The sequence below is a fragment of the Pelophylax lessonae genome (genome assembly GCF_965119305.1).
Source record: "Pelophylax lessonae genome assembly, chromosome: 3".
Taxonomy (NCBI): domain Eukaryota; kingdom Metazoa; phylum Chordata; class Amphibia; order Anura; family Ranidae; genus Pelophylax; species Pelophylax lessonae.
The window spans coordinates 30,547,548-30,574,567 of record NC_138770.1 but is presented as its reverse complement, the minus strand read 5'-3'; the positions used below and the strand labels follow the sequence as shown (position 1 = coordinate 30,574,567).

The 27,020-nt window shown below is 42.9% G+C and overlaps 3 protein-coding genes across 3 annotated transcripts in view; 1 reads left to right on the top strand and 2 right to left on the bottom strand.

Moving 5' to 3' along the window:
* LOC309550684 (uncharacterized protein) overlaps positions 1 to 27,020 on the bottom strand; it is a 1,024,308-nt gene that overhangs the window by 416,965 nt on the left and 580,323 nt on the right. Inside the window, exon 8 of the mRNA XM_082251019.1 lies at positions 8,722 to 9,227. Coding sequence (XP_082107145.1) covers positions 8,722 to 9,227 — 506 coding nt within the window. The remainder of the gene's footprint in view (positions 1 to 8,721; positions 9,228 to 27,020) is intronic.
* The window catches only part of LOC309550736 (uncharacterized protein), an 851,482-nt gene that overhangs the window by 561,031 nt on the left and 263,431 nt on the right, over positions 1 to 27,020 (top strand). The window lies entirely within an intron of this gene.
* LOC309550715 (uncharacterized protein) overlaps positions 1 to 27,020 on the bottom strand; it is a 523,380-nt gene that overhangs the window by 250,967 nt on the left and 245,393 nt on the right. Inside the window, exons 8-9 of the mRNA XM_082251050.1 lie at positions 17,216 to 17,422; positions 17,055 to 17,111 (exon numbers count right to left, since the gene is read on the bottom strand). Coding sequence (XP_082107176.1) covers positions 17,055 to 17,111; positions 17,216 to 17,422 — 264 coding nt within the window. The remainder of the gene's footprint in view (positions 1 to 17,054; positions 17,112 to 17,215; positions 17,423 to 27,020) is intronic.

Genomic DNA, 27,020 nt, shown 5'->3' with positions numbered 1-27,020 from the left:
ATAATGTCCCAGAATTCCCAGCACCGCTCACCTCCCCTGTCAGCAACTCCATCATCTTCTTGGTGACTTCTAGAATCTTCTGCATGTTGTGTCTCTCAGGTTTTAGGGAGTCACATGGAGGCACTGTGATGGTCATATGATCACCTGACTTCAGGAGAGGAAATCTCTGTATTGGAGAACCAATAGGAATATCATGTTAGAATCCCAGAATCCTCCTCACCTCTCCGGTCAGGTCTATGTTTTATCAACAGAGATAAGAGTGATGTCATGTGACCTCCCAGAATCCTCCTCACCTCTCCAGTCAGGTCTGTGTTTTATTAATAGAGATAAGAGTGATGTCATGTGACCTCCCAGAATCCTCCTCACCTCTCCAGTCAGGTCTGTGTTTTATTAATAGACATAAGAGTGATGTCATGTGACCTCCCAGAATCCTCCTCACCTCTCCGGTCAGGTCTGTGTTTTATTAACCACTTGCAGACCGCACACAGTATATTTACTGCGGCAGTCAGCCCCTCACAGGCAAAGAGACATAAGACTACGTCGCTAGCCTGTGAGGCTCTAGGGGGTGAGCGCGCGCCGCCGGAGGTGCGCTCCCACCCCCGCTCGCTCCTTCACATCCCCGCGCGTGTGACCGGCGGACCCGATGTCCGCCGGCCACTCGCGATCTCCCGGTGGAGAGGGAGAAAGGCAGGCGGCTGATGTAAACAAAGCCGCCTGTCCTTCTCCCTGATCTAACTGCAGAGATCATACTGTCCTGCTGCTATGTAGGATCGTATATCTCTGTTGTTACACCACTAGCCACACCCCTTGACAGTTAGAAGCACGCCCCTAGGGACACACTTAACCCCTGCATATTAATAAAGTTAACCCCTTCCCTGCCATATGCATATGTATAGCACTGATTACTGTAGTAATGTCACTGGTACCCCCAAAAGTGTAAAAAAAAAGTTAAGTCAAGGGTCTGATCTGTCCGCCGCAATGTCGCAGTCCCGCAAAAAAAATTTGCAGATCGCCGCCATTACTCGTTAAAAAAAAAAAAAAACAACAAAAATCTTTCCCTTAGTTAGTAAACGCAATAACTTTTGCGCAAACCAAACAAAATACGCTTATTGCGATTTTTTTTAACAAAAATATGTAGCAGAAAACAAATTGGCCTAAAATGTTAAAAAGTTTTGATTTTTACATTTTTTTTGGGGGGGGGGGGAATTTCATATAAAAAAAATGTGAAAAATATTGTTATTTTTGCAAAATTTACGCTCTTTTTTTGTTTATGGCGCAAAAAGTAAAAATCGCACAGGTGATCAAATACCACCAAAAGAAAGCTCTGTTTGTGGGAAAAAAAAGATGTCAATTTCGTTTAGGTACAGCGTCGTACGACTGCGCAATTGTCCGTTAAAGTCAGGCAGTGCCGAATCGCGAAATAGGACCTGGTCAGGAAGGGGGTAAAATCTTCTGGGGCTTAAGTGGTTAATAGAGATAAGAGTGATGTCATGTGACCTCCCAGAATCCTCCTCACCTCTCCGGTCAGCAGGTAGATGATCTCCAGGGTGAGGTTTAGTATCTTCTCAGTCATGTGACTCCGGTCCTCCTCCATCCTCATTGGTGGCTTCATTTGATCTATGTTGGTTTCTGTCTAGACAGGTAAGAAAGATAACTGATAATGATTATACACTGCTCAAGAAAATGAAAGGAACACTTTTTAATCAGAGTATAGAATCAAATCAAGTAAACTCCTAGAATACTGATCTGGTCAGTTAAGTAGCAGTGGGGGTTGTTAATCAGATTCCGCTGCTTTCGTTTTAATTGAAATTACCAGGTGCACTAGATGGGCAACAATGAGACAACCCCCACAACAGGAATGGTTTTACAGGTGGAGGTCAATAAAAAAATTTTCCCTACTCATCTTGTCACTAGTTTTGTTGCTTTTGGCTAGGGTCAGGGTCACTATTGGTAGCACGAGGCCATACCTGGACCCTTTAGAGGTTGCACAGGCAGTCCAACTCCTCCAGGATGGCCCATCAATACCTCCCATTGTCAGAAGGTTTGCTGTGTCTCCCAGCACAGTCTCAGGAGCATGGAGGAGATTCCAGGAGACAGGCAGTTACTCTAGGAGAGCTGGACAGGGCCAAAGAAGGTCCTTAACCCATCAGCAGGACCGGTATCTGCTCCTTTGTGCAAGGAGGACCAGGATGAGGACTGCCAGAGCCCTACAAAATGACCTCCAGCAGGACACTGGTGTGAATGTCTCTGACCAAAAAATCAGAAACAGACTTCATGAGGGTGGTCTGAGGGCCCGACATCCTCTAGTGGGCGCTGTGCTCACTGCCCGGCACTGTGGAGTTCAATTGACATTTGCCATTGAACACCAGAATTGGCAGCTCCACCACTGGCACCCTGTGCTTTTCACAGAGCAGGTTCACCCTGAGCACATGTGACAGACATGAAAGGGTCTTGAGAACATTATGCTGCCTGTAACATCATTCAGCATGACCGGTTTGGTTGTGGGTCAGTGATGGTCTGGGGAGGCGTATCCATTGAGAGATGCACGGATCTCTACAGGCTAGACAATGGCACCCTGACTGCCATTAGGTATTGGGATGAAATCCTTGGACCATTGTCAGACTCTATGCTGGTACAGTGGGTCCTGGGTTCCTCCTGGTGCACGACAATGCCCGGCCTCATGTGGTGAGAGTATGCAGCCAGTTCCTGGAGGATGAAGGAATTGATACCACTGAATGGCCCCCACGCTCACCTGACCTAAATCCAATAGAACCCCTCTGGGACATTCTGTTTCAGTCCATCCGACGCCGCCAGATTGCACCTCAGTCGGTTGAGGAGCTCAGTGATGCCCTGGTCCAGATCTGGGAGGAAATACCCCAGGACACCATCCGTGGTCTCATTAGGAGCATTCCCCGACGTTGTCAGGCATGCATACAAGCACGTGGGGGCCATACACACTACTGAGGACCATTCTTAGGTCCTGCAATGACATTTCACCAAAATGGACTCGCCTGCTGCATCATTTTTTCACTTTGATTTTCGGGGTGTCTTTGAATTCAGCCCTCTGTAGGGTGATAATTTTCATTTCCATCAAACTATGTGGCATCCTTTCCTTCCTAACACATTACCCAGTCCATACCAGTATAGATCCTAACATATTACCCAGTCCATACCAGTATAGATCCTAACACATTACCCAGTCCATACCAGTATAGATCCTAACACATTACCCAGTCCATACCAGTTTAGATCCTAACACATTACCCAGTCCATACCAGTTTAGATCCTAACACATTACCCAGTCCATACCAGTATAGATCCTAACACATTACCCAGTCCATACCAGTATAGATCCTAACACATTACCCAGTCCATACCAGTATAGATCCTAACACATTACCCAGTCCATACCAGCACAGAGCCTAACACATCACCCAGTCCACACCAGTATAGAGCCTAACACATCACCCAGTCCAAGGGGAAATAAGATCTTATTACCTCCTCTGCTGCCACTTCCAGCAACGTCTCCTCGCTTCTACCTACCTCATGGAACTTCCTGTCTTTGTCTAACATCACTTCCTGTCTGTACCTGACATCACTTCCTGTCTTCCATAGAAACTTCCTGTCTATAAAGAAGTGAGGTCACTACCTTGTGGATCTCAGAGGAACTGCAGCCCCGAGAAACGTCTCGTAGTGTGAACACGGCCTTGTTTTTTTTTTTTTTTGATTGTTTTTTTTTTTTCAAAATAGTTTTGTTTATAGCGGAAAATATAAAATCAATTAGAGAGTATGTGTGTTTTAGTGCTTGTCTTTGGGAAATAAACATATGAGTGCTGCCAGCATTGCTGCAGAGGTTGAAGAGGTGGGGGATCAGCCTGTCAGTGCTCAGACCATACGCCGCACACTGCATCAAATTGGACTGCATGGCTGTCGTCCCAGAAAGAAGCTCCTTCTAAAGATGATGCACAAGAAAGCCCGCAAACAGTTTGCTGAAGACAAGCAGACTAAGGGCATTGATTACTGGAAACATGTCCTGTGGTCTGATGAGACCAAGATAAACTTATTTAGTTCAGATGGTGTGAAGCGTGTGTGGGGGCAACCAGGTGAGGAGTACAAAGACAAGTGTGTCTTCCTACAGTCAAGCATGGTGGTGGGAGTGTCATGGTCTGGGGCTGCATGAGTGCTGCCGGCACTGGGGAGCTACAGTTCATTGAGGGAACCATGAATGCCAACATGTACTGTGACATACTGAAGCAGAGCATGATCCCCTCCCTTCAGAGACTGGTCCACAGGCTAGTAGTATTCATACATGATAACGACCCCAAACACCTCCAAGACGACCACTGCCTTGCTAAAGAAGCTGAGGGTAAACGTGATGGACTGGCCAAGCATGTCTCCAGACCTAAACCCTATTGAGCATCCTCAAACGGAAGGTGGAGGAGCGCAAGGTCTCTAACATCCACCAGCTCTGTGATGTCATCATGGAGGAGTGGAAGAGGACTCCAGTGACAACCTGTGAAGCTCTGGTGAACTCCATGCCCAAGAGGGTTAAGGCAGTGCTGGAAAATAATGGTGGCCACACAAAATATTGACACTTTGGGCCCAATTTGGACACTTTAACTTAGGGGTGTACTCAGTTTTGTTGCCAGCGGTTTAGACATTAATGGCTGTGTGTTGAGTTATTTTGAGGAAACAGCAAATTTACACTGTTATACAAGCTGTACACTCACTACTTTACATTGTAGCAAAGTGTCATTTCTTCAGTGTTGTCACATGAAAAGGTAGAATAAAATATTTACAGAAATGTGAGGGGTGTACTTACTTTTGTGAGATACTGTATATAAATATATATCTATATACTGTTTATACACACACATACAGTATAAACAAATGTTTTGCCTTTTATCTCTGTTTTGAACTGAAGGGGTTGCTCTAAAAGGCGATTGTTTACATACACAGCGCTTTTGCAGCACTTTTTAGGTGCAGTGCACTTTTTTTAAGGACACGCGACTCAAAAAATGCTTCAAACAGCATTCTGAGGCGCTTCCCATTCATTTTAATAGAGAGGGGTGTTTTTGAGGAGCTTTTTTAGCACTCCAAACATGCTCCAAAGATGCTGCTTGCAGGATTTTTTTTCACTGCCCCATCAGCACCCTCAGGGTGAAAGCATTCATTGATTTTAATGGGATTGAGAATGAAAGAGAAAAGGAAGTAAGTCTGTCTGAGGATTTACCACCAGCCGTTCCTGGAGTCAGCACTTTGTGTCTGGATTCAGCAGATAGGCGAGCCAAGAAGACCATATTATGTAGAAGAGGGGTTGTTTGTCTCGGAAGACACAAAGTATTCTTTCATTTAGCATTCTCCATGTGAGCTTACACTTCATTAAGGCGATGTCTATATCTGGGCTTTTCCAGGCGGCCCCAATAGCAATTTTGCCCACCAAGAACATGAAGTATATTAAGGAAGAGAGGAAAAGTCCATGGTGCCGCACATCCATGGAGTCCTATGGTAGTATGAGAGAGACAACCTCAGCCTGGGCTCCCGCCAGGCCACGCTCCCAACACATTTTACTCCGCACCCAGAGCTTAGTCATGGGGAAGAACATGAAGTATATTAGGGTCCATGTGTGTCCCGGGACATCTTTGACTGGTTTATTCAGTAGGGTAATATATGAAATAGTTATGTAACCAGGTTGGTAGGCGACTAATAAGGATGGAGGGAGGGAAGGGAAAGGAATGAGACAAGGAGGGGGTAAGTCTACCAAACACTGGATGTGGGGATAAATACCAAAGACCAAAAATGGATAAAAAAGGATAATACATGTTTATTGATTATAACAAACAACAATATATATCAAATCATATAAATAATACAATATCTGTTTAAAGTACATCTTGTGGATCTACGCATTTTGCTCAACAGAGCTTCCTCAGGATCCAAGAGTATATTCTTATCAGATAAATCCATATAAAATCACAATATCTAAAACAAACAATAATAACAAATCAATATACATAGTATATAAAAAGAAAAGAAAAATTATAAATAAATAACAAAAATAAATAAATATATAAATTATTAGGAAAAGAAAAAAAAAAGGAAAAAAAGAAAAAAGGGGGTGTGAGTCAGCAGACTAAATAGGACCATCGGGGGGGGGGGATTCCAAAAAATTGGAAGGCGGAGAGGAGGATCACAAAGTAAAAGCCATTGAAACATGTCCTTACCCTTTTAGTAAAAAATCGAATCAAAAACAATGCTCTCTGCATCAGTGATGTATGATGATGTTTAGAAATCTGTATAGAGTACAGCTGAAAGATAAGGAACTAAAGACCGAAAAAGAGTAAGATCAACCATAAAAAGCAGTGAATGGTATGTGCAATATGAATACTGACGACCCCAGAAAGGGGTATTAGCATTATATAAAGTGACACACAGAGTGAAGTGTAAACGTGACTATCGATACACAAAAATAAAATAGATGAGTATGAGGGCCAACACAACCAAAGAGAGTGTGAATAAATAAGGAAAGGTGCAATGGGGTAAGTGAACAATGATATGACATTAATGAAGATGTGTACAAGACGAGTGAGAGATATGAAGGAGATGCACACTAAAATATCCATAATACCACATAGAAAAAAAAAATATATAAATAAAAAATTTTTTTTAAGTACCGGAAGAGAGAAAAACAAAGGTGGAATCAAAAAATGATTCATCTGGGTGAATGTTGGTCACACTCATTCAACTATTTTTGTATTTTTAAATAGACCTCTAAATGTTTCTGAAAGCTCACACCACAAAATGTACTCAGCCAATGAAAGGTAATGACTCTGTGACAGACCTAACCAGGACAGAGGCTTTTGGAGAGGACTGGGAGTGAACCTCTTACCCACTGACTATGGGCCCTGGCATTTAAGGGAACACCACTCTTTGGAAGGTGTATGCCTGGGGGATCCGTGGAGTGGTCTTGTTTCTAATTCAAGTTTATGTCTCCCCAAAACACACAGACTCCGGGAACTGGAGGTTCCATATCCATATTTGGGGCCTCTATGCCTCAAACCAGCAATGACTGTAGATGTTATGTAATCAGCTCAAACCACTGGGGCCTCCTGCTATAACGTGTTTATGTTAAGTAGATCTCTCCCATTGTTCCATTGTTTCTGTCTGTCTGCTAGTATTGTCCCCTCCACCTAGGCTGGTTTAAGTGACCAGTTAATTAGCTCATGTTAAGTATATCACTGTAAGTTATCAGTTGCTAGAGGGGGAGTAGCATAGTTCATGTAACATAGTTAGTGAGGTCGAATAAATACATCAGTCCATCCAGTTCAACCTATGATGTGTGCGTGTTTGCTGTTAACTGTACAATGAATACCCCTATATGTTGTGGTCTTTAAGGTGCCCATCTAATAGTCTTTTGAAACTATCGATGCTCCCTCTGCTGATACCACTGCTTGTGGAAGAGAATTCCACATCCTTACTGCTCTGACAGTAAAGAACCCCCTACGTATTTTAAGGTTAAACAGTTTTTCCTCAAGTTTTAGTGAGTGGCCACGTGTCTTATTCTATTACCTTTCTCTTAAAAGTTTGTTCCCTATGCTAAGGTCACCAGTACAGTATTTGTACATTGATATATCCCCCCTCAACCGTCTCTTCTCCAGAGAGAATAAGTTCAATGTTTGTAAACTTTCCTCATAGCTGATGTCCTCCATTCCCCTAATTATTTTTGTTGCCCTTCTCTGGACTCTCTCCAGTTCCAGCACATCCTTCCTGAGGACCGGTGCCCAGAACTGGACAGCATACTCCAGATGTGGCCGTACCAGAGTCTTGTAGAGTGGGAGAATAATATCTTTATTTCTGGAGTGAATCCCCTTTTTTATACATGCCAGTATTATGTTGGCTTTGCTTTAATTAAACAGGATTGGTCCCAGGACAGACCCCTGGGGGACCCCACTCTCCAGACCCGCCCTATCAAAGTACTCCCCATTTATCACCACCCTTTGGACTCTCCCCTGGAGCCAGTTTCTTTATCCAGGTACTCACCTTATGGTCCATACCTACCTTCCTTAGTTTGTACAGTAAGCGTTTGTGGGGAACGGTGTCAAATGCCTTTGCAAAGTTCAGACAAACCACATTCACAGGCTTTCCTTTATCTAGTTGGCTGCTCACTTCTTCATAGAAGGTTATTAGATTGGTCTGGCAAGAACGATTTTTCATGAATCCATGCTGATTACTACTAATAATACCGTTTTTATTACTAAAGTCTTGTATATAGTCCCTTAACATCCCCTTCAAAATCTTGCAGACTACTGATGTTAGGGTAATCGGCCTATAGTAGCCTAGGATATATCTCTGCCCTTTTTTAAATAATGGTACCATGTTGGAGTTTTTCCAATCAGCCGGTAGCATACCGTCTGTAGCCTATCCATAAAGATGAAGAACAATGGTCTGGCTGATGAATAACAAAATCTATTTTTGTTGGAAAACATTTCCCGCACTCAGAACTTCAATATGTATTTGTATCTATGTAACACTTCTGATGTCTGGCAAGACTGGACATCTGTGAAAAATATTTCCCACACTCAGAACAGGGAAGTGGCTCCTGCCCCGTGTGATCTCTGATGTCTGGAAAGATTGGACTTCTCTGTAAAACATTTCTCGCACTCAGGACAGGAATACGGCTTCTCCCCTGTGTGAGATCTCTGATGTTTAGAAAGATCAGACTTCTGTGAAAAACATTTCCCACACTCAGGACAGGAATACGGCTTCTCCCCCGTGTGAGTTCTCTGATGATTGCAAAGATAAGACTTCTGTGAAAAACATTTCCCACACTCAGGACAGGAATACGGCTTCTCCCCCGTGTGAGATCTCTGATGTCTGGAAAGTTCAAACATCTGTGAAAAACATTTCCCACACTCAGAACAGGAATATGGCTTCTCCCCTGTGTGAGATCTCTGATGTCTGGAAAGATCAGACTTCTGTGAACAACATTTGCCACACTCTGAACAGGAAAATGGCTTCTCCCTTGTATGAAACCTCTGATGTCTAACAAGGTTTGATTTTCGTGCAAAACATTTCCCACACTCTGAACAGGAAAATGGCTTCAGCCCCGTGTGCAGTCGCTGATGTGTGTGAAGATGGGACTTATCTGAAAAGCATTTCCCACACTCAGGACAAGAATAAAGCTTCTCCCCTGTATGAGTTCTCTGATGATTCCAAAGATGAGACTTCTGTGAAAAACATTTCCCACACTCAGGACAGGAATATGGCTTTTCCCCCGTGTGAGATCTCTGATGTCTGGAAAGATTAGACTTCTTTGAAAAACATTTACCACACTCAGGACAGTTATATGGCTTCTCCCCTGTACAAGATCTTTTGTGTACATCAAGATTGCATCTAAAATGGAAACACTTCCCGCACTTAGTACAGGAAAACCTCTTATCTGTTGGAAGGATGGCACTCTCCCTCACAGTCTGAGGTTCCTCAGGATAAGAGGAATACGATGGTCCATCTACACTGTGTGGTGCCGGATGGACATTTGAGGTAGCCAGGTTTTCTCCTGGACTATACTGTGTGATGTCCTCATCTTCTACTTTAAAGTCTGAAGACAAAGTGAGACAATCCTCTGAGGTTTTCCTCATCTCCCGTCCATCTACTAAAATAGAAATACAAAGATTATTACTAGACATGAGCAGATTGGTTCCCCTAAACCAGGACTCTGCCCACATCAGACAGCTTACAATTCCCCCCTCAAGGTAACTAGTAAATGGGTCCTCTGATCTCCTACCAGATCATTTCTTTATTTATGGACCTAGTCAGAGAGAGAGAAGAAACAACAAGAACTGTCTTTCATAGGAGTGACAGTGATGAGGGGATTATAGGACGAGTGTCCCCTCCCCCCCTGTTTCACTCATTGCCATCTTCCCAACACAAGAAGTCCTGCACTTCCTTATTTAGTCATGAATAACAGCGGGGCTGAGCCCCACCAGAGGTCAGAGAGTGAGGATGGGGGAAGACCAACCAAGATAAAGACTGGACTGATCCTAAAGACCACCATCATTGGGTTACTGACTCCTCCCTCATTATCACTTTCTGTTTAAGGTTCCAAAGTTGGAGGATGTTATCACATTATTATCACCATGTAAAAGTCTGTCCTCCAATCAGATCATCAGATATAAAATGTACAGCTCATAGAAAATGGGTGCAAAAGAAGTAAAGCCTATGTAATGTACAACTTATTATATAGGATACAAAAGTTAGGTTTATACAGTATCAGAATTATGTACAACATAGAGTATATAATGCAGGGGTCAGGAGTATGTAATGTACAACATAGAGTATATAGTGTCGGGGTCAGGAGCATATAATGTACAACATAGTGTATATAGTGCCGGGTCAGGAGTATGTAATGTACAATATAAATTATATAGTGTAAAGTTCAGGACTAGGGATAGGCTGGATGGAGTCGAACATAAGTTCGACTTGAACACCAGGTGTTTGTGTGTTCGCTGAACCCACTAACACCCAGGGCGCTCGGCGGCAAGTTCGCCCGCCGATGAGTGCATGATTGCAGTGCATTAAGTTCTTGTGATTGGCCAAAGCATGTACCTGACCTGTATGCTTTGGCCAATCCCAGCACAATGTCCTGTCAGAGTCTTGATTGGCCGAAGGCAGGGTGCCTTTAGCCAATCATGGCTCAGGTGCTAAGTCCACGCCCCACACTATAGAAGGCTGCTGCTTACATGGCATCCGTGTATAGTGTGAGATAATAGAGGTTAGGCAGGTAGTTAGTGGATAGTGTGTTGAGTTAGTTTAGTGCAGTCAGTGTAGTGTTCAGGTTATAAACCATGTTTAAAATGTATGGATATGTTGTATTCCTGGGTCCCCTTTCAGTGTTCCCCAAGTTTTGGGTCCCTGTCACTTATAGTTTGTGAGCAGTGCCATGCCAAGCTGACCAATATTTCCCATAGATGCCAATGTTAAAGACGGGGAGCAGTGTCATGTCAAGCTGACCAATATTTCCCATAGACGCCAATGTTGAAGATGGGGAGCAGTGCCATGCCAAGCTGATCAATATTTCCCATAGATGGCAATGAGCACTGAAAGCTGAAAATTGGTCTAGGCAGGAAGGGGGTGAAAGTGTCCTCTATTTACGTGGTTAATGGGAAACCCTAGGACACAATTAAAAAAGAAATGGCATGGGGTCCCTCCCAAAATCTACACCAGGCCCTTGGGGTCTGGTACAGATTTTAAGGAAAAATCCATGCCAATATGAAAAAAAAAAAAAAACACTTATCTGAGTGGGCAGCCTAATCCATACCAGACACTTATCCCAGTGGACAGCCTGGCAGGCCAGGATGGGGGGGACGAGTGAGCGCCTCCCCTCCTGAACCATACCAGGCCACTTGCCCTCAACATGGGGAGGGTGCTTTGGGGTGCCACCCAAAGCACCTTGTCCCCATGTTGATGGGGACAAGGGCCTCTTCCCGACAACCCTTAGCTGTGGTTGTGGGGGGTCTGCGGGTGGGGGGGGCTTATCGGAATCTGGAAGACCCCGTTAACCTCCCTGGCGGTATGATTCTGTCAGGAATTCTGTTCCAAAAGCGGTACAATTCTTTTCATGGAAATTTGGCGTTATGTATTATAGGCCTACAATTCTTAGTAATTACTGACTTAAACCTGACCAAAACAAGAGTCTAGTAGACATCCCAGATGTGATAAATTTGAAACACAAACACGTGAATTATAATTGAATCAATAATATTATTTTATTATTTAATATATAATATATATAATAAAATTATATTATTGATTAGATTATAATTCATGCGCTATATATTATATATATATATATATGTGTGTATATATATATATATATATATATATATATATATATATATATATATGTATATATATATATATATATATATATATATATATATATATATATATATATATATATATATATATATATATATATATAACGCATGAATTATAATCGAATCAATAATATAATTTTATATATATATATATATATATATATATATATATATATGTGTGTGTGTGTGTATATATGTATATATATATATTTGCATATATATAATATAAAATGTGTTATGTGTTTTGTGCAACGTTTTTTTTTTTTTTTTTTTTTTTTTTTTTGAATTTCCCTCCCTAGTTCCGCTCCCATGCAGCATTGCTGCTGCAGGGAACGGAACTAGGAAGTCCTCCTACCGACAGACGAGCGGCGGAGATCTCGCTGGCGGTCACAGCAATGGAAGATCATCGCTGGATCGCCAGGATAAGGTAAGAGAAGCTCCGCTGCGCTGTCTGCACGCTCTGCCATTCACCCCGAGCGTGACTCGGGGATACCGCTAATACCAGAAAATTCCTACCCCGAGTCACGCTCGGGTTTACCGCTAAGGCGGTTAACAAGGGGTCCCCCAGATCCCGCCCCCTCCCTATGTGAATGGGTATCGGGTACATCGTACCTCTACTGATTCAGCAAAAATATTGTACAAAATAATAAACACAAAAGACAGTTTTTGAAAAGTCCTTTATTCAAAAATAAAATAAAAAAATAGTGTCCCCCGATGTAAATCCATCGTCAATCACGACGGCCGCCGCACCCGAAAAATAGAAAAAAATTCAAGGACACCAACTGCATGACGCTCTTGGGGTTTGACAGCTTTCTTATAGGCAAGGGTTGGGGCCACCCAATTACATCACCTGGTGGCACCGCCCCTTCTGACATTTGACGTAAAGGACTTGTCAAAAAACTGGATTTTCGTAAGAAGTCAATTGGCAGACGCAGCTCTTATGCTTCCTTTACCATTGGGTTATGCTGCCTCCTACAGGAGTAGTACTAGGCAGGAAAAAAACAGTTCACCACACCTACGGGGGCTGTCCCTATAGGCATAACCCCACACACCCTGCTCCAGCATACCAGTTTTGTTGCAAGCAGTGAGAAGAAGACACAAACCATTCCCATATCAGAGGGACGGTGCTGCATCTGTCAAGGGACTTCAGAGAAAATGATTTTATGGTAAGTTCTTACATAAATCCAGTTTTCTCTATCGTCCATTGACAGACGCAGCTCTTATACGTCTTATACCATTGGGACGTCCCAAAGCAGTGTAGGCATGAGGGGTGAGAAGAACGCAAACCAAATAGTTAACGTAAACTCCAAAGGCTAAACTAAGCCAACTGGGTAACATGAAGCTCAACCAGGAACAACATGAGCTCACCCATGAAAGAAACATGCATCCAAAGATGCCAAAAAAATCTACCTTGTAGAATTTTGTAAATGTGTGCACAGACGACCAAGTTGCCACCTTACAAACTTGAACTACTGAGGCCTGATGGCGAAAAGCCAAAAAGGCACTCAGCGCTCTAATAGAATGTACCTTCACAGGGAAAGGAGGAACCTGTACCTTCAAAGAATAAGCCTGGACAACCGTCTGCCTGATCCATCTGCATATAGTCACAGCAGACGCAGCAAAACCTTTACAAGATCCCTCAGTAAGGACAAAGAGCATCTGATATCCTAAAAGACTCAGTGACCGTCAGGTAAACCCTGATCGCCCGAACCACATCCAGAGAGTGCAAAGCAATTTCCTTGGGATGCTTAGGCTTAGGACAGAGTGAAGGCAACACAATGTCTTCATTTAGATCAGACATTGGAAATCAGACACCACCTTAGGGAGAAAAGACGGATTAGGTTGGAGTACCACTTAATCTCTGTGGACCACCAAATAAGGCGAACGACAGGACAGCGCCACCAATTCAGACACTCTGCAGGCAGAAGTAATTGCTGCCAGAAAAGCAACCTTCTGGGATAAAGAAAGCAGAGAAATCTCCCTAACGTTCTCAAAAGGAGGCTTTTTTAGAACAGACAAAACCAGATTGAGATCCCACTAAGGCAACGGGGATCTCCTCGAAGAAGCCAGATGACGCACCCCCTGAATGAAAGTGTGAATCAAGGCATTAGCAGCCAGCGGACGTTGGAAGTAAATAGCCAAGGCCGACACTTGGCCCTTAATAGTGCCCAAGGCCAACCGCTGCCCTTAAGATCCCCCCTTAAATATATGCAGATAGCAGAGTGTGCAGGGATATGCCCACAGAGACCCCAGCACTTTACCACCTCACTGAAAAACCTCCAGAGCTGAACTGTGCAGCAGGAAAGTGAAGGTGAAAGTCACAGCCTGAATAGAATGTGAAAGGTCACGCTGCCTATATAGCTCCATAGAGCTACACAAAAATAGCTGCCAATGCAAGTCTATGGGAAGCACAGGGAAAATGGCTGCACCATGCAAGTCAATGGGGAGAAATTCTCCTATGCCCACACAAAAGATGGCAGCCCCCACGGCGTGCCATGCGGTCAGGGGACCCCAAATTGGAGGCCACAGAGAATTACAAGAAGACCCAGCAGGAAAAGGTACCATTTTTACCCCCCCCCCCCCCCCCCAGGATGCCAGGCACCGTAGCAATAGCACCACCCAGGTGAAAACCACAATAAGGGCAGGGGAGGAGGTCAGGACACAGGGCCAGGTATCCTGACAGTCGAGGGGGGATCTTTTAGGAAGTATTAGGTCCTCTCATCCCCAGGAGTGGGTCCACGTCCCCCCAAGACCAATAAGGGATATGGGGGGGCTGTATTTACTCACCATACCATGGACTGGGTGGGCTCCGCTTCGGACTGACCAACTCCCACCCGGAGTGGGGGTGCTGCCAGCCAAGAGGTACTCAGTGACTCAGGGCGTTCCAGGTCATCGTGTCCCAGCGAGACATCCACTCGCAGGCTTGTCCCCATCTAAAAATGGGGCTCTGCCGTGGCGAAGCCTAGTGCGGGACTATAACCTGCTCACGCTCGTAGGCCAGGCTGGGAGACCTTAAGGATCTAGATTATACAGTGCGAAACCTCAGCCGGCTATCGCTTGTAGTTCACCAGGAGGATCCCCCTGAACACTAACTAGCAGAAGTGAGTAAAAAAAATAAAACAAAATATTCTTTAAAAGAATAAAAAACTGAGACCGAAGTCCCAGCAGGAAACCTAGGTCCTACTCCTTCACTAGGCAGAAACAAAACTGGTATGCTGAAGCAGGGTGTGTGGGGTTTTGCCTATAGGGACAGCCCCCGTAGGCATGGTGAACTGTTTTTTTTCCTACCTAGTACTGTAGGGGGCAGCATAACCCAATGGTATAAGAAGCATAATAGCTGCATCTGTCAATGGACGATACAGAAACTGTCTTTTGTGTGTATAACCCTCCTAGGTAGGTGCTTGTGAGAGAGTATAGTTTTTGGCTCTGTCTGCCTATAAGAGGAGCTGCAGGCAGATCTATATTGCTCTCTGCCTACCAGAGAGCAGGATCTGTTAGTGAGGTCTGCTCAGTATGCGATTCATTCTGTCTAGAGAGTGTTTCACACTGGTCCAATAGGGAGGCATGTTGGGCAGTGGGAGGAAACCTGACCAATGGATGCATAGGCTTTGATACAGCCCTGGTGATTGGCAGAGACAGGCTGTCTCGGTGCATTCTGGGATACTGTATAAAAGCCAGGAGCACATGTGCTGCGGGGTCTTTGGCTGGAGAGCAGAGTCCTGGAGGGAGGGCGGCAGCTGCCTCCTCCTCTGTAGCAGTGATAGGTGGTCTTAGGAGGTCGTCCTGAGGGCCAGAGGAAAGGAGCTGAACCCAGAGGTCCAGGAGGGCTGACTGAGGGGGAGACACTGGAGACCCTATAAAAACAGTATTGTGAGTACAGGGCTTATGTCAAGGTGACTGACCTGAGGGGGGCCACCCAAGAGTAGGATAGTCAGTGGACGGGTCTCAGCAGTCAAGAAATAGGATACTAAGGAGATTGTCCTGAAGATAAACTTAGTTCATCAAGTCATCCGGAAAAAAGAGACTTAAAGCTAAATTCACCTCAGTGGCAAGATGGATCAACATCCTAGCTGTACCAAGAGATAGAAGTCCTCAAATCTTGTTCATAGTTAATTCGGAGTATCCCACTATTTCCTTCTCCCACCCCTAATTTATAAATAAAACACCCAAAACAACTACATACCCCTGGACTGATTTTTGAATAAGCCAAGAAGGAAAGTGAGAGACTGAGTATTAAGGTTGCTAATGGTAACCCAGTGGGATCCAAAAGTGTGAAATCAGGCAGTCCTCAAGGGGGCAGTGCTAAATGTGTTTATTTTTTTGTACCGAAGGGCCTGGTATGGCCTCGGTGGGGGGAACCCTTTGCTGTTTTTTATCTGCATTGCCAGGAGCCGACAATATATTACAGCCGCCAGCAAGTTTAAATTACATTTTTTCCTTTAGAAATGACAGTATTGCTGCAGCAGGCTCCATACATTGTACAGATGTGCCACTTTACAGGCACATTAGGGGACCCCTAGGTACGATATATAAAGGAATTTTTCATTTTTATTGTTTCACTTTATGCATTATTAAAATCACTGCTCCTATAAAACAATCGTTCTAAAAACTTTTTTTGGATTGATACATGTTCCCCAGGGCAGTACCCGGGCCCCCATACTTTTTATGGCAATAACTTGCTTTTAAAATGAGGACTTTTGATTTTTCCTGTTTGTGTCCCCTTGACTTTATTACAGTTGACATGTTCTTTAGAACTTTTCCCCTGTTCGAGATGTTCTGGTGCGAACCGAACAGGGGCGTGTTTGGCCATCACTATTCAGGACTCATAATATTGGTATTCAGTAATCAGTGGTAGGTTAAATGTTTATATGAGACAAGTTGCAGAGGTCCAACACCGCTGCCTCCCATCTCATGAGACTCAGTGAAGTGGTTCTGAGACTATACAGACATATCCCTCCACCCGGCACAGCCAGCAAACATCAAAGCAAGCAAATCTGGGAAATCTGCTGTCAGAGATCTTGCTAGACCTGGGCACTCTGGACCAATCAGTGAGCAGTATGGGCGGAAGAATGTATTTAGTGTTAATGACTCACCTGTGCTGATCTCTGTAGGAGTGTCCTCCTCTATAAATGTCCCCGTTATTCCATCCTCCTCCATAGACTGCTGATCATCCCTCACATACGTGTCTTCTTCTTCTGCTTTAACCTCAAATTCTATATCTATCAGATCTTCATCCTTAAGAAAATGAGAGAAAAAATCATCTGCCAAATATAAGCTCACATAAAATATCCTCACATCATCCCCACAACTCCATGTTCTAGATACTCCATCGCACCAACCTTGTAACAGTGAGGGATGGTGTGATCTTCCTGTGTGGAATCCCGGGAATACAGAGGACGGGGACATCTCTCTGGTGGGTTCCTGGTATTAGGTGTCTCCATCATATCCTTGTGTCCTTCTGAAAACTCCTCCATCACTCCATACTCCTCATCCTCCTCTTTATACTCTTCTTTAACATCAATATTATCATCCCTGAGGTTTCCACTCTGAATATATAATAAAACATTCATTGTAACAAACATGCTGTGTATAAATTATAACTACCAATAATTGTCAGTTATCTACCTGAGTACACTGCCGAGGTATAAGATTAATACTTCTAAGATCGAGGATCTTTCTATCAACATTCCTCCCACAACTCTGGGCACCTTACAATCCGCTTACTCGTATCACTAGTGTACCTGTTCCCTCAAATACCTCGTTATTCATGTGACACCTTCTCCTCATTATACTAAGCTAACCTTCCTTCTTTATTTCAAGACATTTATCCCTGAAACAATGGGATGCTTACTGTATAATATCTCCTGGCTAGGTACGGTAAATGTCCTCAAAATGTGGTTCCTCCCCAAACTGCTGTACCTATTGGAGACTCTCCCGGTCCAAGTCCCTCTTTCTCTGCTGAAATTGCTGCAAAGTACCTTTGTTACATTTATATGGCACCATAAGTCCCATCGCATAGCACAATCCACTTTGCTTTGGCTGAGATCTAGGGGTGGTCTGGGAGCACCTGACCTGTTAACCACTTCCCATCCGGGCCAATTCTGGCATTTCTCTCCTACATGTCAAAATCATCATTTATTTGCTAAAAAATTACTTAGAGCCCCCAAACATTAGAAATATATATATATATATATATATATATATATATATATATATATATATATATATATATATATATCTTTTCAGCAAAGATCATAGAGAATAAAATGGCGGTCGCAGCAATTTTTTAAGCACAATTTCTTTGGAAAAAATACACTTTCATGAATTTTAAAATCACATCTATGTTAACCACTTCCATACCGAGTCATGTAATATGACGTCGGCAAAGTGGTTGTAAGGATCCGGGCCGCCGTCATATGACGTCGGCCCGTTCTAGCAGCCAGTGCGCGCTCCCAGAGGCGCGCAGCAGCGCGATCAGGGATGAGGCTCGTCCCTCGGACATAGCCCATCCCTGATCAAGATAAACAGCCAATAGAAATTGGCTGTTTACCAATTAGCCGCTCGTTCTCTCTGCAATGCGCGCCCCCGGGTTTGCGCTGATAGTTTTTTTGTATTTCATTTAAGTGGTTAACACTTCCATACAGAGCAGTTAGACACCCTTCCTGCCCAGACCAATTTTCAGCTTTCAGCACTCTCACACTTTGAATGACAATTGCTACACTGTAACCAAACAAAATTTTTATCATTTTTTTCACACAAATAGAGATTTCTTTTGGTGGTATTTGATCACAACTGGGGGTTTTTTTTTCCGTGATATATGCAAAAAAAGAACAAAAATTTTGAAAAAAAAAAACACTTTTTTTTAGTTTCTATTATAAAATTTTGCAAAAAATTAATTTTTCTTCATACATTTGGGCCAAAATGTATACTGCTACATGTCTCTGGTAAAATTAACCCAAATTAGTGTATATTGTTTAGTCTGTGTGAAAGTTATTGAGTCTAGAAGCTATGGTACCAATTACTGAAAATTGATCACACCAGATGTACTGCCTGCCTATCTCCTTTCTTGAGGCCCTGAAATGTCAGGACAGTACAAATACCCCCAAATGACCCCTTTTTGTAAAGTAGACAGTCCAAGGTATTTAGTAAGAGGCATGGTGAGTTTTTTGAAGTTGTAATTTTTTCCCACAATTCTTGGGAAAATGAAGAAAAAATGTTTTTTTCTTTTTTTTCCCACAAAGTTGTCAATTTATAAGCTATTTCTAAAACATAGCATGTACACAGCAAAAATTACACCCAAAAATACATTCTGCTACTCCTTCCGAGTATGGCGATACCACATGTGTGAGACTTTTACACAGCCTGGCCACAAAAAAAAAAAAAAAAATTATATATATATATTTTATAACATTTATTTTGATTGCCAACATTTATTATTCCAGGTTTTAGCTTATTGATGTACTTTTAATATTTTTAATATTGTTAATTATGGTATGAGATTTTGTGAATACGTGTTTTAGTTGTTTTAATGTAAACCAGAGAGGTATCTGCGCCACCACGCGATCTCCGCAATGTGCAATAGTAATTTGATCAATGCCCATACATTAAAATTGCCCCATTAGCGATATGAGCCAGTGACACCGCCGTAAACATGCCTGGTTCGGAGGTTCCGATGTCCTGTTGTGAGCTATGAGCGGGGGGAGGGACTGAGATCTGCTGGCCAATCCACCTGAGTGTTGATGTATTTAAAGTGAGGCTTGGCACGCACTAGCCACCCCTACCGAGGAAGTCAAAGGAGCATTACGCTCGACGTAACGCGTATAGGGGGACGGAGCGTGCGTGGCCGACGCAGAGTCTCTCTCTGGTAACAGATCGCTGACATCGCTTATACAGCAGGCACGGCTGAGTGCCCAACAAATGTGAGTTGATCTGCCTTTCTCTAATAAAGCACACCCTTATTAGTAAGCAGAGAGCACTAGATTTCTTCATCTGTTTTTTATATGTCCCGGGATCCCTCGAGGTGCAATACAGTGTGGCTCTTTCCTGGAAGTCTGATCCATGATACATGTGATTGCTGGCCCGTTTGGGTCCTTTAGGAAGGTGAGAGGCTGATTCACCTGGTGGAGGGATTCACTAATTGGTGTTTACAACTTGTTTTCATCACTGGATTTTCTTCAATTGGATACGGGGACACTCTTCATATCACTTTATTGGAAGCACACACATTGCTATGTGCCTTATGAACTGGATATGATTTATTGTATTTTAAGTCATCACTTTTTTATTATATTTCTGGCGCATCACATTTTGGTAGGATTTATGGTTAACCACTTAAGCCCCAGCCCTATTTCGGACACTTTTTGTTCACGCGTTAAAACCAGTATTTTTTCCTAGAAAACTACTTAGAACCCCCAAACATTATATATATTTTTTTAGCAAAGACTCTGGAGAATAAAATGTCGGTCATTGTAATATTTATCACGCGGTATTTGCGCAGCGGTCTTTAAAGCGCCATTTTTTTGGAAAATTTTAGAAAAATCACATTTCACTAATTTTAAAAAATACTAAACAGTAAAGTTAGCCCATTTTTTTTGTATATTGTGAAAGATGATGTCACGCCGAGTAAATAGATACCCAACATGTTACGGTTTAAAATTGCGCCCCCCCGTGGGATCGCGACAAACTACGGTCAATAGAGATCTCAATCTGCGACGCTTTAAATTTATTTAACGGTTACCAGTTTTGAGTTAGAGTGGAGCTCTTTTTTTTAAATTATTGCTCACGCTCTGGCGATCGCGGCGATACCTCACATGTGTGGTTTGAACAGCGATTTCATTTGCGGCTCGACTTCCGTATACGTTTTTTTTTGTGCGCGAGCTAACAGTGACGGGGGCGGCTAAATTTTTTTTTTTTTCCCCATTTATTTTAATTTTTTTAACTTTATTAAAGTTTTAAAAAAAAAAAAAATCTGATCACTTTTATTGCTGTCACAAGCAATGTAAACAACCCTTGTGACACCAATATGTAGTGACAGGTACACTTTATGGAGGGATCGAGGGTCTAAAAGACCCTAGACCACTCCACTACACTTCCCTGTATGCAAAACGCCGAAAACGGCATTTTTGCATACAGCCGTTTTTCAAATTTGCCGCCTTTTGCAGCACAGTAACCCGGAAGTGACATCATGGACGCCGCCTCCGGGTTACATCATCGGAGACCCGATCGATGCCGTTTCCGGGATTCATCGGGACTCCATCCAGCCGGCGGAAATGCCGGCTGGGTGCTCGGGACTTCTGGTGGGACGGGAGCCCCGGGCAAAGCCACGGAAGGCGACGGGAGGGGGGGGGGGGACGTCCCCTCCCGCCCCCCGGGTACCGATCGAGCGGCTCCCGAGCCGCATCGGTCGGTACCGACGGAAAGCCAACTGTCGGCTCTAAACCACGGTACCGGGATGGTGCCTCTAGCTAGAGGCATCATCCCGGTACACTACCGCAAAGTTTACCGACGTAGACCTACGTTAGTATGCGGTAAGTGGTTAATAGCGAATAAATACAACAATAAATATAACAATAAGTAGTGCTCATGCAGTGAAATAATAGTCCCAAAAAATCAAATCAACAGTCTATTTGTTGCTGGGTGAATCTGTGATGTATAAAAGAATATATATTCAATAATCAGTGAAAGGCAGCTATTCAAGTGCTATTAAGGTGCTTCAAAATGCTTTAAGGGTGGTGTGAGTGATGGGTGAAACACACAGGTGCACCCCTCCAATTGCTCCCGCACTCATCTTTGCTTTTAACTTTTTGCTTACTCTGCCCGGTTACAGATTACCCTTCTTTTCCCCTTTTTTCCAATTGGCTGAGGGCACGGTGATTTTATTCACCATAGAGGTATCCGGACACTTAGCCCTCGATAGATCTGCCCGGTTACTGCTTATCCCTCTTTTTCTTTGTTTCCAATTGGCTAAACGGTCCGGTCACCTGGCAACCAGCCTATACAAATAGGCAGCGGAGAGGACGCTACTCGCGCACCTGATGACGTCAGCTCTGACGAAACGCGTCGTGCGCGATAACGTCATTTCCGCCCCACTGCAACGCAGATCCGGTCGCTGAAGCGCACAGCGTCCCGGAAGCGGCCGCCAACGAGGGACTCGCGGCCCCTACTGCTTAGATGTCCGTTACCACTGAAATATATGTGAGTACCTGACTTTTAATCGTTTGTAATAAAGCTGATTTTTAAACGGTACATCACTATATTGGCATATTCTTCTTTACATATCATCATCAACTGTACCTAAGAGGAGATCCTATTATCTGGCATAACAGGGGGACATCCCCCTCCCCCCTCCCTTAGGAGTCTCACAGACCACGCTGCAATAAGGCTTGTTACCCCTGTAGGGGTACATACCTCCGGTGAGTGCGGGAGCAATTGGAGGGGTGCACCTGTGTGTTTCACCCATCACTCACACCACCCTTAAAGCATTTTGAAGCACCTTAATAGCACTTGAATAGCTGCCTTTCACTGATTATTGAATATATATTCTTTTATACATCACAGATTCACCCAGCAACAAATAGACTGTTGATTTGATTTTTTGGGACTATTATTTCACTGCATGAGCACTACTTATTGTTATATTTATTGTTGTATTTATTCGCTATTAACATAGATGTGATTTTATTTATTATAATATTTATTACACGGTTCACTATTTATACTGGTAAGGCATACATTATACCAAGTGTGCTTTCAAACATATATATTTTTTCTACTGGCACAATAGCTATTTATTTATTGTCCGCACTCTAACACTTTATAATACTCCAACATAGAATATTTTGTTCATTAATTTTGATCTTGTTTTTACACTGTGTCTTTATTTATCAAATAACACTATAGCACTTTAAACAGGATCATTCATTTTTTTATCACTTACAATTAGGCAGCGCCACTTTACCTCACCTTGCTTATATACCTTGATATAGCCTTCTGGCCATATTTTGAGGTAGGCTGCAGCCTTTTCTCCCGTCCACAAGCGCAGATTTTTCTATTTTTTATTCAATAAAGTGATTCCAGTACAAGCCAAGTTGTTGGCTAGCTTTGTATGAGGGCGACTGGGAAAATCTGGTATATGTGTTCATGACTGCAAGGAAGCCGTATACTGATGGAAGAGCACAAACACAGTGTGGGTCGGCGGTTCCATTACAACCATAGATACTGTAACTCAATTTTTTGAAAAATATAAAAGATGATGTTACCCCGAGTAAATAGATATCAAACACGTGTCATGCTCTAGAAGTGTGCACATTTATGGGATGGAGCAAAACTACGGTACTTAAAAATCTCTATAGGCGGCACTCTAAAAATGTTTACAGGTTACTTGTTTAGAGTTACAAATGAGGTCTAGTGCTAGAATTATTTCTCTCCTTCTAACGTTCGCATCGATGCCTCACATGTGTGGTCTGAACATTGTTTATATATGCGGGCGCAGCCTACGTATGCGTTTGCTTTTGCATGCGAGCACGGGGGACAGGAGCGTTTTAATAACTTTATTATTATTTTTTTATTTTTACACCAAATCTAACTTTTTTGAATAACTTTTATTCCTATTACAAGAAATGTATACATCCCTTGTTATAGGAATAAGGAGTGACAGGTCCTCTTTATGGAGAAATCTGGGGTCCCGTAGACCCCAGATATCTCCTCTATCCGGGAAAGCATGAGATAAAAAAGTACATTGATCTCTGCTTTCCAAGATAAAAAACTGGCAGTGTTTACATCTTCCAGCCCCGGAAGGGACGTCATGATGTTGCTTTCGGCCTCCCAGGAGCATAGAGATGGCCAGGGACCATCCAGTCTATGGCCAGCTCTATGGTATTCCATCGCTGAATCGATGTTCTGGTTTCCCCGATCACATGGGAAAGCCAAGAGAGGCACTGGAGGGCAGCAGGAGAGGTGCAGGACATCCCCTCCCACTGCCTGTAAAATCAATCAAGTGGCTCATGAGCTGCTAGGATGGCCTTTACAAGATAGTGAATTGCTGGTTGAAAAGAAAAATATCTGGATGATGCCTGCAGCTGCACCCATCATCCAGATATCACCACTTCAAGTCCAGGACGTCATATGATGGCCTTCCGGTGGGAAGTGGTTAATTTATTATTATGCCTCCCACCTCCACACTTTTATGTCCTGGTCTGTCCATCACCCACCACGTCGCTGGTCTGAAATAGAATTTGGGCTTATCTACCCCACTCACCCATGCCCTTTATTATGGTCAGCTGACTCCACCATGTCCTCTCCACTGAAACAATCCTCCTCCTCTATGCTAATTATGTTGTCCATATGGAAAAAATGTTGCACACAGTATTTTCTTTCTTCACCATGTTCTCTCCTGCTTACCTTTTATATAATCCTTCAATTCCAGACTCCCTGTCCTATGGAAGGATCCTGCCCTGGGCCGAAGCCAATAGATTTCAGTTGCGTCACTTTAAACATACATGTATACCGAGCGCTGAGGGCACAGATCATAGATGGATTCATGGGAAGACCAGGACAAACCTATGCAGCTGTCAAATACACTTTGTATAGTGCAAGATACAGGCGTACACAAAACAAAAGACCATGCTAGGTGCCCCCCAGTGGTCACTAGATGGAGAATTAGCTGCAGGACCGTGAAAACAACAGCCAGGTCTATTAAGGGTAAAAGTCTCACAACAGTTTATTACCCACAATGTGATGGATAAGAACAGTCAAGTTAATGAAAAAGCCAACAATACCACTGCAAAAGGTCCCTGGGCATTAATGGAATGGTCATCCAGCACTGCGGTGAGGGCTGATAGAGGGGCGCCAATCCAAAAGCCCTGGGAAATACGATACTGCCACTCAGGGAACCAGACTGAGCACAGCAGAGCGCTCGGGTGACGTCATGGTCAGCCAGTAAGGGGGGGGGGGAGCAGGAAGAACCAGAGGAAGCCTCGGGGTCCCAGCATGGAACGCAAGCTTGTAAAGTTGCCGTGATGACGTGTTTCACGTGCATGCGCTTTATCAAGTCATGGGGATAAAGACAACTGGAGTATTTAAGCTGTATGCGTCCCAATAGAGGGGCGGGGAGTGGGCGGAGCTATGCAGATCTGGATGCCACTTAACCGATCCATGGTTATGGCTGCCATTGAGTCAGTTTCCATCAAATACAAACTCTACATTATAATCACAAATGTACAAAATATCGTCATATCAATTAGAAAGAGAAAATAATAAAAAGGGGAATATTTGCCTGTATACTATTGTGCATATTCTAAGAACTAACTAATATTATAATAATAATAATAATAATAATAATAATAATAATAATAAAATATTACTATTAATGTTAATATGTTTGCCAGAGACAATTATGACACACAAAGTGGTAAAAAGAAGTTAATGGGATATGAGGATTATTATTAGACAATATTATGGATCTCTAAGTCCTCATTCAAGCCATATGGTGATAAGGAACCAAACTTATAAATCCAGAAGGTCTCCTTCCTACATAAGAGGGAGAACCTTTCATTATCAGTAGGTGAACCCTTGTGGATGGTCTCAATTGCCATGACCTCCAAATAAGCCATGTGCTTGTGATGTGTCTGGAGAAAGTGGCGGGGAACAGGGACCTTTTGCAGTGATATTGTTGGCTTTTTCATTAACTTGACTGTTCTTATCCTCCACATTGTGGGTAATAATCTGGTGTGAGACTTTTCCTCTTAATAGACCTGGCTGTTGTTTTCACAGTCCTGCAGACAATTCTCCTTATAGTTGCTTAATTTTGTAGATTTGGTTACAAGGAAACTCAGACCCTTTGAGGAATTCCACACTAAGCTCCATATTCCCAATAACCTCTTTACCTCTTATATTCAATGGAAGCATTTTTCTCCACCCCCTCCATCATTAGCTTTACACCGACCAACCAAATTCAAACACATATGAATCCAAGGCCCACACCAACCACACCTCATATCCTCCATCTACAAACTATTATACCAGGTGCTCCCAGTTACTGAAAACCTTCACTTACACTATATTGCCAAAAGTATTGGGACGCCTGCCTTTACACACACATGAACTTTAATGACATCCCAGTCTTAGTCTGTAGGGTTCAATATTGAGTTGGCTCCGCCCTTTGCAGCTATAACAGCTTCAACTCTTCTTGGCACAAAGCAGTCAGGCAAGTACCGTTCTCCTGGCAACCACCAAACTCAGACATGTCCATCGGATGGCCAAACAGCTCATGTTCTATCCAGAACTTTGAGGGTTCCTCTGACTTATTTCAGTTTACGGCATATACTGTCCAAGTATGCTGTATGTCTATTGGCTATTGCAAGCTGTAATATCTATATACCCTCTTCATGGGGTAATACCTATATACCCTCTTCATGGTGTAATACCTATATACCCTCTTCATGGTGTAATATCTATATATACCCTCTTCATGGTGTAATATTTATATACCCTCTTCATGGTGTAATATCTATATATACCCTCTTCATGGTGTAATATTTATATACCCTCTTCATGGTGTAATATCTATATACCCTCTTCATGGTGTAATATCTATATACCCTCTTCATGGTGTAATATCTATATACCCTCTTCATGGTGTAATATTTATATACCCTCTTCATGGTGTAATATCTATATACCCTCTTCATGGTGTAATATCTATATACCCTCTTCATGGTGTAATACCTATATATACCCTCTTCATGGTGTAATATCTATATACCCTCTTCATGGTGTAATATCTATATATCCTCTTCATGGTGTAATATCTATATACTCTCTTCATGGTGTAATACCTATATATACCCTCTTCATGGTGTAATACCTATATATACCCTCTTCATGGTGTAATATTTATATACCCTCTTCATGGTGTAATATCTATATACCCTCTTCATGGTGTAATACCTATATACCCTCTTCATGGTGTAATACCTATATACCCTCTTCATGGTGTAATATCTATATACCCTCTTCATGGTGTAATATCTATATATCCTCTTCATGGTGTAATACCTATATACCCTCTTCATTGCCTGTGTTGTGAAATACAATGGATGTAACTTCTTTATTTTTGGGAAAATCCATAAAGATAAAATTACAAGA